Source organism: Mycena indigotica, assembly GCF_014461135.1.
Source record: "Mycena indigotica strain 171206Taipei chromosome Unknown Mind.scaff0013, whole genome shotgun sequence".
Classification (NCBI taxonomy): domain Eukaryota; kingdom Fungi; phylum Basidiomycota; class Agaricomycetes; order Agaricales; family Mycenaceae; genus Mycena; species Mycena indigotica.
Window position 1 is genome coordinate 2,274,608 of NW_023503012.1, and position 11,623 is coordinate 2,286,230.

At 54.8% G+C, this 11,623-nt stretch overlaps 3 protein-coding genes across 3 annotated transcripts; 2 read left to right on the plus strand and 1 right to left on the minus strand.

The window, feature by feature from the left end:
• Window positions 1-1,281: 1,281 nt before the first annotated feature.
• On the minus strand, window positions 1,282-5,060 carry MIND_01285400 (Carboxylic ester hydrolase; the record flags this gene model as incomplete). The annotated part of the gene is made up of 13 exons (XM_037369324.1): window positions 1,282-1,328; window positions 1,380-1,437; window positions 1,488-1,666; window positions 1,712-1,834; window positions 1,880-1,948; window positions 1,999-2,145; window positions 2,195-2,516; window positions 4,113-4,370; window positions 4,424-4,499; window positions 4,555-4,565; window positions 4,613-4,702; window positions 4,752-4,870; window positions 4,919-5,060. 13 exons carry the CDS (start codon window positions 5,058-5,060, stop codon window positions 1,282-1,284), a joined length of 1,641 nt encoding a protein of 546 aa, XP_037214530.1.
• MIND_01285500 (uncharacterized protein) lies at window positions 2,804-3,640 on the plus strand (the record flags this gene model as incomplete). Its single annotated transcript, XM_037369325.1, has 1 exon — window positions 2,804-3,640. One exon carries the CDS (start codon window positions 2,804-2,806, stop codon window positions 3,638-3,640), a length of 837 nt encoding a protein of 278 aa, XP_037214531.1.
• A 1,702-nt stretch (window positions 5,061-6,762) lies between the features above and the next one.
• Window positions 6,763-8,177, plus strand: MIND_01285600 (PHB domain-containing protein; the record flags this gene model as incomplete). The annotated part of the gene is made up of 7 exons (XM_037369326.1): window positions 6,763-6,880; window positions 6,936-7,021; window positions 7,065-7,304; window positions 7,353-7,453; window positions 7,500-7,526; window positions 7,571-7,980; window positions 8,035-8,177. 7 exons carry the CDS (start codon window positions 6,763-6,765, stop codon window positions 8,175-8,177), a joined length of 1,125 nt encoding a protein of 374 aa, XP_037214532.1.
• Between the last annotated feature and the right edge of the window lie 3,446 nt (window positions 8,178-11,623).

An 11,623-nucleotide genomic window follows, 5' to 3' on the forward strand; every position in this document is an offset into this window, starting at 1 on the left:
CTAGAGGAGCTTATCGTAAACATCAGCGGCTACGAGCTGCTCATTACCTCGGGTATTGAGGCGATAGAGTTGCCTAAGTTGACAAATCTCGAAATCGGTATGTTCGACGAAGGAGTCGACGTATCGCCTGGCATTGCAATCATCGGGGCTCCGAGTCTGCATACCCTGAAGTAGTGTTCGTCACGGGCCACCCGCGGGTAAATCCGGGGTGGCCCGTACCCGTCCCCGCCGATGGCCCGGGCCCGTGGCGGCGGGTGCGGGTACCCGCGCTTTGGCGGGCGGGCCTCGGGTAGCCCGTTTGCCCAAGGCCCGCGCGATCTGATCATCGGCGGATCTCGCCCGATACAACTGCCAAATGCGAGTCGATGTCGAGTGATCGTCCGACAACGAGGTCTGGGCTGTCCGGACCTTGGCCAGACCGCCGTTCAAGTGACGCGACAGCTTCCGGCCTTGACCGCCGACCACCGGTACGCCGGTCAGCCGGGCCGGGCGGGCCAAGGTGCGGGCCAGCGGGTTCAAGGCACCAGGCCCGTACCCGTACCCGCACCGGCCCGTCCTCGCGGCCCGTCACGGGTCACGCCACCCGTGACGAACACTACCCTGAAGATCACTCAAGGAATGTTTGCCGCCCCCATTCTGGGCCACATGGGCCACATCCGTTGTCTCGTTCTGTCGGTCAATGACATAACCACCGATGCGCTCCTCACCGCCCTTCGTCTTGTCCCCGCGCTTGAACGACTCCGGCTGATCGGCGAGCCCACCCCGCACCGCTAATCCCGCACGGGCTCCCGGCTTTGGCTTCGTGCCCCCGACGCGAGATCCCGAATATCTCGTCAATCTCCTTCCGGGGCCTGCCGCCCCCACGCTCTGCCCAGCGCTGCGGCACCTCGAGTTGCTCAATGTCCAACACACGCCAGACGAGCTGCTTGTGCGCCTGATCCGCGCCCGCGCCGCCTGCCTGCCGCCCGACTCAGACTTCGCCCGCCTGACCGACTTTAGCTGCTCCCTGCTCCGCCCGCCGTTGCTTGACATTCCAGCGGCCCTTGCGGACTGTCCAGGGGTGACAATCCGCATCGCCTACCGCCACGCGCCGCTCCGTCTGGGATACTCCCTACTCGAAGGAACCGAGCGCGACCCTGATATCGTGACTAGCGAGGGGGAGGCATGGTTGAATGAGCTGTGAGTAAGTACTTATCTTCAATTCCTCCGATTTCATGTCCAAAATAATGTAACCAATTGTCATCACATTTAGTTTCCTGACACGCTGTACATGTTCCCTTACTAATGACGCCAGATAGTTGGATCAGAATTGAAAAAGTCAGTTTGTGCTGCCAAAAAAGGTCAGCACGCGAAGTCCAAAGCAAAATAAAGCAACACACCACCGCGGAAGTTGTCAGGAACCATAGTCAAGTTGGCACCATCAAGTTGAATCGCAGCCTTTGGAATCATAAGCACACAGATCAGTGTGGATTACGCTGGCAAGATACCTTATTCTTGGGTGTCCATTGCGTCCACGCCGGTTTGGGGACCCCGAGCCCATCGTTCGGGGTCAGACTTGTAGCAAAAGAGATCCAATAGTCAGTCATAATCCGGCTAAGTGCGACTGCTGTCGGGGCAGGATCAGCAGGGGCGCCGTAAACCCAGAGTATCTCGGAGCCGTGTGGAACTGGAGAATTCAGGCTGCAAATCAGGCATGCGTGGATTAACGCACCGCCAAAAGAGGGAGGATCCTCCGGCTGGGGTTCTGTGAAGTGGTACACGAAGGTGGGAACCTCGTGGGATGCAGCGGCGGCCACCCATTGTCGACGAGGAGCGAGGAAATCGACGTCGCCAACTGTGCAATTCTGAGCGGAGGGCGCCGAGAGCAGAGAGAACATACTGATTGCGGCAGCACGCTTGAATTGGGGGCTGAGGCCAAATGTCTGGTTGCCTGTTCCAAAGGGGGAGCCTATAGATCATGACTTGAGACTCGAGAAAGATCTGAATACATTGCCATACCAAGAGATGGGTTGTCTGGGTATAGCTCCAGTACTTTGGCGATGGACGAGTTAAGGACGGCCGGTGCAGCCGAGGGTGTGAACAGCGATGAGATCTCCGCTTGGAGTTCCTCCGGCGAGAGAAGATTTGTTGGGGTAAAGATAGTACCTTGGAAGTCGTGTCAATGTTGGTTATCAACAGTATGAAGCATAGGTACCTTCATCCAAATTCGTTCCTGCCATGAAAGGGAGCTTCGCGAAATGTCCCCTCTTGAACAACACAGATGGCAAGTCGGGTATGAGCCCGGTGGGGCCATCGAGCACGGGGTCCCAAGGAAACTCCTCGTCTGCGAGCGCTATCGATGCATTGAACCCCGCCAGGATCTCGTTTGAGCTCGCTTTGCGCAAGCACGAAAAGGTCGATCGGGATTTCGTCAGAGCGGCACAGGACGGCACACCGCCAACGAAGTTCTGCCAGCTGATCTCACGTCTTTCCGGCGTGAAAAGTGCCGAAGTGGATGGACTCCCCGATTCGAAGATCTAAAATTGGAAAACAATTCTCAGCGTTAATGGATGATGTAAGGGGAGCATGTGATGTGACAGCTGTGACTGATCACGTGACTGGTCCGTGCGCAGATAGCCCTGTACTTAAGTAGTTGGCTGTGGGGCTGTTCCCCCGGCTTTGGTATCAACTAGGCACCTGGACCCTCATCCCCTGACAGCATACCAAAGCCTCTACATCGACTCTGGCACTCTTCTAGCCCCAGTTGATCCTCTCTATCTCCTATATTCGTCCTCACCCTACTGTGCTTGCCTTCTCTCCTCCAATGACGACTCCTGGCGTCCCTGTCGACCTGTATTCGTACTGCCTGCTCCTGCAGAGCGAAATTACTCGCCTCACCGACCGTCTCGACCGTCTTGAGTATGGTGCGCCTGCTCCACCCCCTGCTCCCCCTTCCCCTGGTCCTACATTCCACGGTGTCTGGGACGGCAGTCGCTGGGTTCTTCCAACAATCCCGGCCCCTACCCCTGCCGTCATCGCTGCGGCCCACACTTCCATACCACTTGCCGAAACCTTCCCCCCTACTGCGCCCGACACTGTCACGCGCTTCTCTTGTACGCTTGTGGTGCCTGACTCGGCTGTCGGGCATATCGTGGGTCGTGGCGGCAAGGGTCTCCACCAAGCTCATGACACTTCTGGTGCTCAGTTGCGCGCGTACTCTGATCGCGCTGCGCCTGGCGAGCGCCGGGTCTCTATCCGGGGAACCGACCAGCAAATCGGTGAAGCGCTTATTGCGCTTGGGAAACGGTTCATGCGTAAGCGTGTCCGTGCGAAGAAGCAACGTCAGCCACCGTCTGCTGAGGGACCTGCTCCCCCTCCTCCTGTCGCGCCTGTGCCTGCGTCCCACGCCACTAAGATGGATGTCGACCGTGCTCCGCACCGCTCGTCCACTGTGCCCCGTGGCCAGTCTCAGGTGCCCCGCGCCCCCACTGCCGCACGTCCTGCCGCTCATCCGAGGGCTTCGACTGCCGCCGGCGGGCCAGCTGGGCATTCGCGACTGTCTTCTCCCCTCTTCCCGTCTACCCTACCCCCGTCAGCCCGCCGCCGCCACTACCCAACCTATACGGGCCGCGGCTTCCACTCTCCCTACTCCCCAGCCTAACCCTACTCCCTTCGCACCCTCGGTGGCTATGGGAACTCCGTCGACGTTTACCCGAGTCTCGCATACCCAAGGCGCCTCTCCCATGCGGATGGATACCAGTGTGGCTTCCACTCCCATGCAGATTGACGCGGTAGCGCACGGTCGGCAGCGCAATCGACAGACGGCCCAACGAGGGGGCGTACCTGCGCAATCATCGCGTGTTATAGGCGACAACCTCTATTTCCCTGGCGACCCCGAATACGAGTTTGCAGAACCCTACACTCCGCCTATCCGTCGAGGCGACGGATCTTGAGGAGGGGTTGGTGTAAGGGGAGCATGTGATGTGACAGCTGTGACTGATCACGTGACTGGTCCGTGCGCAGATAGCCCTGTACTTAAGTAGTTGGCTGTGGGGCTGTTCCCCCGGCTTTGGTATCAACTAGGCACCTGGACCCTCATCCCCTGACAGATGAGATTAGATTATTTGACATACCGCTGCTCGAGCAAGCCGTGTAATGGGCGAGTTGAGGAACAGAAGAGCGGTCATAATTGCCCCGGCACTCTCGCCAAACACCATCACCTTGGATTTGTCGCCGCCGAACGTGCCGATGTTGGCTTGCACCCACTCGAGCGCCGCGAGCTGATCCTTCATTCCGAGATTGAGAGCTCCGCGGGTGTCCGCCTCATGGCCTTGTGGGAAGCCGAGTGGCCCGAGACGGTAATTGAAGTTGACATAGATGACGGGCGTGCCCTGCGCGCCAGAAATAGTTCGGCGAAGAAACAGCTGCGTGATTGAGCACATACCCGCAGAACACTTTGGGCCACGATTGCGCTCCCATTGTAGATGCTCGATTGGCCTTCTTGAAAGCCGCCACCGTAGCTGACACACGAATTATTAGCAAGCAGAGATATCGAATTATGAGCGAGCAACCCACGTCCAAAACATCTACATTCTGTCAATTTACGTTGGGGAGACACAAGTCAAACACATACCACGGGTAGACGAGCATGCGACGGCGTGCCCGCCGGACGGAGGACATTGATTGTCAAGCAGTCCTCTGACATGGCACCTTGCGCCGTACCCTGACACAGGTAGATTAGAGCCGCAATAGCAATGTGTCCCTATACGCACAGCCTGAAGACACGCAGGTCCGAATTTCGACGCGTCGAAGGTCTTTTCCGAGAGCGTCGTTTTGAGTATGGGCGGAAGGAATCGCTTCTCCGCGAGAGGAGGCTCCGCAAAAGGGATACCTATGAGAAATTAATTGTGAGCGTGCGGTGCAGCTGGGGAGGACGCACCACCAAACAACTCCTGGCCAAAGGTGGGGATGTCTAGGCCAGTGAGCGTCGTTCGTCCTAACTGCAGGGTTGCGCCATGCGCAACAGCAACGAGCACGGCGAGAGCTGCGAGTGGAAGAGCCGGGTGGTGGAAGGAAACCATAGCCGGTGGAGCGCTCTCACCCGTAGTGGCCCTTTTTAAATGCTCTATGTCATTCAGTCCGAAGCGTGAGCCTGAGATGACCTACGTGGGATAACAAGGCATCTTCAGGGCAGTTGTGCATCCACGAGCCATCATCTTCTGCTCCCAGTCGATCAGCTGCCTGAAAACGTGCACTGGCGGCTCATGACACCTTGTAGATGTTCCCGCACCGCACAAGTTAAAAAAGGAACAGATGAAGTCCAATTCATGCCGCGATGGGAGAGGGAAAGCAATGGATATGTGCTATAGCAAGCGAGTCGAATCGATAGGAAGCAGTAACCGGAGGATGAGAAAATGAGGGGTATAGTATATATCAGCTGGAAAATTGCCACCACGCAGCCCTTCGAAGCCTCCGACATGGATGGGCGGCGAATGTGGTAATTTGATGGGAGGAATGCAAAACGCTGCTTGAGTCGGCGGGGTAGAAGAGGGAGAGGACGCGGTGGTGGTGCTAGCGCTAGTGACAATTCATATAGCGCTGCTCGGCGCTGAATCCCATGGATCGCGAACAGCGGCATAGAATGGCTAAGGGAGGGAACGGCGTCATGACCGCATCGCACAAACAAAAGAATGGCAGAAAAGTTGCAATAGCGTTGGGGGAGGAAGACGCTCAAGGGCTGGGGGGCTACCGGACGAGGTATGGCTCTGGACAGGGGGTGCGTGGGAGGCTAAGTGGTGGTATGCATGCTGAATGGATGGAGGGTGGCGATGGCTCCCATGGGCTCACTGTACGGAAGAGTGAATACCATAGTGGGAGGAAGCTGAGTAGAAAACGCACATAAAGAGAGCCCGCTTCACCACTCTTCCCCGCCTCCTCGGCCCACTCATGAACCCTTCCGACTCCTCAAGCGGCGAAATAAGAGCGAATGTCGATGGGCTAAGGCCATCTCGACAGCAACCCTGTGCGTTGTGAGGAACATGTAGATATGGGACCAAGTACCAACCTTTTGCTCGTTGCCAAGCCCGCATCGCAGACGGAGCGGGGATCGATGGCCGTGGAGGGAAAAGAGAAAAAAGTAAGACACGGGCGATCATCATTCGTGACGTCTTCTCTCAGGCTGACATCGAGTTCCCAACTTTTATGAGTCAATTTAGTGCTCGTGCTAGCTCGCTCAACCTACGCCTTGACTCGGCGGCTCGACTCTTGCTCCCTTCGTCCGATGTGGAGTGTCCCAAATTGTTAGGCACCACCTGCTGTGACCGACCCGCACAAATCCCTCCTGCCGGTAACTTTAAGTATACCCGGTCACTCTATATAACAGTGGTTAAGTATTTGTCAAGTATGCGCAGCCGCTCAAGTGACACATCCCTCGCGGACCTGCGAATAGCTGTATACTAGTAGAAAGTTGGCGCCAGTCAGATAGAAAGCACTTGAAGGTCTACTCAGAGTGCCAACAGAGTGCGTCTTCGCCCCGGCGACCGGTGCGGATCTTCGCCCGACCCGGTTCCCTCCGAGCCGATCAACCAATGGGCTGCGAGTAACGACAGCGTCACGGCCCCACGACAGCCTGCGGCTTTCCCGCTTACAGCCTTGCCTCTCCCGCACGGACTGGATTAGCACGCCCGTGGAATCTCCCCACACTGCGGAGCGCATCCCTCCGCATAAAACAGCTGCCGACAAGGTACTTTTCCCGCTGGCACGTCGCAGACACCGCCGACAAGAATGGCCACAGGAATCGAGCTGAAGGACCGTGCGCCGTCGCATACGGACTCGTCGCCATCGCGCGGGAAGGCACCAGCGTATACCATGGCCGAAACGGATCGGAATGGCTTCGGACACGGTGCGTTTCTGTCGTTACCCAGGCCAGGCTGGCGCTCACTGGTTCTCCCGCGCAGCAGAGTCGAGCAGTCGTCCGGCACCACGGGACTCTGGTGGGGCACACCTAATCAAGGTGCAGCCGCTCAAAAGGGAGGAGATGCAGGTGTGCTCGTCGCAGCGGGCTTTACAGGAACTGACCCATTTAGCCCTCATATGCACAAGACCTCGGCGTCGACACGGTCACCCACGGCCTCTACGGCTCGCTGCTTCAATGGGCGGGGTCGATCTTTGGCGTGTGCGGCATGGTGCCGTGCTGCCCCGTCCCCAATCCGTTCCGCGAGGTCCAGCAGGGCAAGTCGAAGCGAGACTGTATTGCGAAGGGTGCTCACGGGATCGATGACAGGCTCTGTGGGGCTTGTATCGCGGTTCGGACAGTTCTACAAGGTGTGCGATCTGTTGCGCTCTCCATGTCCAACTGCTCAATCATACTATAGTCTGTCGACCCCGGACTTGTCCAGCTTAACATATGCACGGAGAGCTTACAGGTGGTCGATGTAAAGATCCAAATCATACCCATTGGTCGCCAAAGTGTCATGTCCGTGCCCTGTTCCTTCCGTGTCTCCCACTCAATCCGCATTCAGCACTCGAGACAACGTAAATGTTGAAATGTACGTGTAGCTGGTGCTGGTGTCGACTGGCTGATACTCTCCAGCGACTCCGTGGTGTACTACCAAATCAACAACCCGTACCGCTCCGCCTTCGGCATTTCTGACTTGCGCAAGGCGCTAATCGAGCGCGCACAGACCACCCTCCGGCAGGTTGTCGGTGCGCGGGTGGTCCAGTCCGTCGTGACCGAGCGCGAGGCGATCGCCTTTGAGATCGCCGAAATCGTCGCAGACGTCGCCGAAAAATGGGGCGTGCACATCGAGGGCATCCTCATCAAGGACATCATCTTCTCGCCCGAGGTCGCCGCGAGCCTCAGCAGCGCCGCGCAGCAGAAGCGCATCGGCGAGAGCAAGGTCATCGCGGCAAGAGCGGAGGTGGACGCCGCGAAGCTGATGCGCCAGGCGGCGGACATCCTGGCGAGCCCGGCGGCGATGCAGATTCGGCAACTCGAGGCGTGTACGTTGTGGCTTATGTTCTGTTTGTTTATGATGTTGACCGTGACGCCGACAGTGCAATCGATGGCGAAGACCGCACAGGCGAAGACTATCTTCGTGCCGATGCAGCTCCAGAGCGATGTCATCTCCAAGCTCAATGTCGATGGGTCCACCGCTGGCCGAGGCGACGGCGGGGAGGGCACATCCGGTCAACTGTAGTTCTCATTCTCAGTCTGATGCTACGTATCACATGCTCAACCTTTCTTTGCTACTGCTGTGTACTTATACTTGTAAAACATGATCTCGCGGTTTCTTTTCAAACTTGGGCCCGGCGTACGGGCAAATCACAGGATGCACTCAGCCGCTCACGAGCTTGAAGGCTTAAATACATCAGTAAAATAACATAAAAGTCTTTTAGGTCTTTTAGGTCTTTGGTGAAGACCAAAAAGACCTCAAAGACTTCAAAGACTCAAAAGACCTGAGGTCTTTGTGAGACAGCGTCCTGTATGGCGCTCGAAACGGGGAAAAAATACCCCCAGGAGAGAAACCTGTATCCGCGGACTTACCTGTCGCAATCCGAGAACTTTTGTCATTTTATATGACAATGTCTTGGAAGACTGAGTCCCGAGAACTTGAACCTTCCGACAACTTGGCATTCCGAGACATGGGAGTGACTCCAGACAACTTGTCTTCCGACAACTCAGCAATGTTAAAGATGTGATGCCCAATATTAATTGCAATATATTATTAAAACAATCAGGGAGGAATCTACCTCAGGCTAGTCTTCATGTGCAGTGTACTAGTAGCACTCAGATTGGGCAACAAATAACTAGCATAATGCATAATTATCCACATTACCTTTAGTAATAAATTAGTATAAAATTTATCTGTACAATCTATTGATAGACTGATATTTATATCACAACTAGACAGGGGCCCTAGGGCTGGGGCTATGCCCCAGCTTTGAAAGTGAATTTTCAATGAAAAAAAATCCCACTAATTACAGAGCTAGTCTTCACTGTAGTACTGTAGTAATTAGACCACAAGTTCACATAATGTGTAATTGGGCCAAGAAAACATAGTGTTAAAATTCAGCTACAATGATAAGAAAATTTCTCAGCTCTCTCAGGCATGGAAGAACTTAAAATTGATGAACCTATGGTCTAATTACTACAGTAGTAGCACTTAGATTTGGCAACAAATCAATGGTAATGCATAATTATCCACATTACCTTTAGTAATCATAAATTAGTATAAGACATTTATGGACTGGTATTTCCATTGCAATTAATACATAATTTTCCATGCTACCAGTATAAAATGTTTACAACTTAAAACAATTTATACTAATATTTCTTTTTGTGTAGTCACCCACTTTAAGCACCTGTAACTCCCTGTATCCTTCATGAACACCCTCCCATTCATCTGGTAGATTTCCCCTCTATAGTATTGGACCTAGCAACTTTTTTCTTCTTCAAGTTCTGCTTCTTCTTCCCTTCAACTGCCAAATGCACTCTTCCAAAAAAGGCAAATCACCAATAAATGCCAGAAAATCTAAGAATGCAAAAGGTTTTTTAAGCTGGAAACATTGTATGCTGGTAGCAGGGATAATGATGTATTGTTCTGGGTCATTAGAGCCAAATCCACCGAGAAATGCTAAGTATGCTATTCATTTATTGTCAGATCCATCAGAATAGTAGCAGACTATACTTGCTATTCATGAATGTGTCTTTGATCGATGTATAAGTATACTTCCTTAATAAAACTTATAGTGATGGCCAGGTCCGGTTCGGAATTTCGGTTCGAACCCGAACTGGACCGGACTGAACGCGCGTTCGGCGTTCAGGTTCGGCCAAGGCCGTTTCCGAACCGAACCTGGCCCTCAGTTCGGCCAGGTTCAGCCGTTTTCGGTCCAAAAACGCCGGTTCGGGGCCGGTTCGAACCGACGTTCGGCGTTCACGTTCGGCAAAATCCCGTTTTGAACCGAACCGGCGGTCCGGCGTTCGGCCGAAAAGGGCCAAGAACCGGACCGAACCGGACTTGGCCATCACTAAAAACTTATATTTCTTGTACAAACTTATCTTATGATGTACTGTACTCCTAGTTTGCAGAGAATGACACAATGCCATTAATAGTGCTGAGTTGTCGGGAGCGATGAGTTGTCGGGATTGACAAGTTCTCGGGAGTGACAAGTTGTCGGTGAATGACATAGCAAGACTCCGGGGCAAAAATAGCCCACATTTCTCGCAAATGTCAAAGGGGTGCAGAGTTTCTCCTCGGAGACCAGTCTTTCTTCTCGGGGTATTTTTTCCCCGTTTCGAGCGCCATAGTCCTGGTCTTTGGAAAGACCTTGGGGTCTGTGGAAAGACCTGAGGGTTTTTGTAAAGACTACCAAAAAGACTATCAAAGATGCTCTAGTAATATTCAGGATGCAATAAATGAAAGAAATTGAATTCATAACTGACTGTTCTACATACATAGCATACTACATACTACAACACATGCTCATCGCCCTGCTAACTTCAAGTTGCCTGCCCACCCCGCGCCGAGTTTCACGCCAATTCCCACCAAACTGCAGGGTCGAGCGCGAAAGACGTGTCGCTCCCGACGCTGAAAGTTTCGGCCCGGACGGGCGAGCGGTTGTCTCGCACCGCCCGCGCGCCACTTCCTCCCCACCAACAGGCCGGACGATGCCAGTCGTAGCCCGTTCGGCCCTGGATTGCACCCGCGGGGCCAGAACTTCATGCCCCGTCCCGCCCATCGCATCGGCCGCTGGGACCGCGGGAGGTGGTACACCTGGGGGACGCGGCGCCGCGAAACCTTCGACAAGGAGGGACGCAAGAGGGACGTGGCGGTGGCGTAGTGGTGTGTCATACCTGAAAGCACACGCGCCGAGCGAATTGAGGTCAGAATCAAGTTGAATTCACTCACTAGACAAAAAAGATTAATCTCAAAAAAGACCAAAGACTGTGGAAAAAGACCAAAGATCAGGCAACAAAGACCAAAGACCAGAAAGACTTTTATGCTATTTTACTGATGAGTAGTACTAGGCTTTAAGTAAAGTACACCGATAAATATTTTTCAGCCCTGAGTGAGGCTGGTGAGGCGGGCGCTGCTCCAGGTTTGTCTGTATGGCAATGATCAGTCGCTGCCCTTTCGGCAAAGGGGAGAGGACTCACCCCGAAGGCGCGGTGCGGCAGTCGGAAGCGGCGGCGCTGCGGAGAGCGACCGAGCCGCTGCAGCCGCCGCTGGAGTGCAACTCGATGCCGTGGACGGCCTCGGCGCCGTAGAAGCCGTACCATGTGACGCTCTGGGCGGCGCGGCTCGGCGCGATGCACTGGTTGGCGCGGATGGTCGATTGAAGACCGAGGGACTCGCCTGAGCAGTTGGGGCCCGCGTACCACTGGACAAAGGCCTGCGCGTTGGCAGACGCGGCAACGACGAGGGTGACGAAAGCGGCGGTGAATTGCATTGTGCTGACGAAAGCACGTAAGTAAGTATGCGCGGACCGGGCGGAGAGCTGCTGGCGCCTGACCTATGTGGGTGTGTGAAGAAGCGAAGACTGCTGAATACGCCGCGTCTTTCCAGCGCCGTTTTATGAACCAAGCATGCGGGAGCGGTTCCGAGATCGTGTCAGCATGCGTATGTACACTCTGATTTCACGC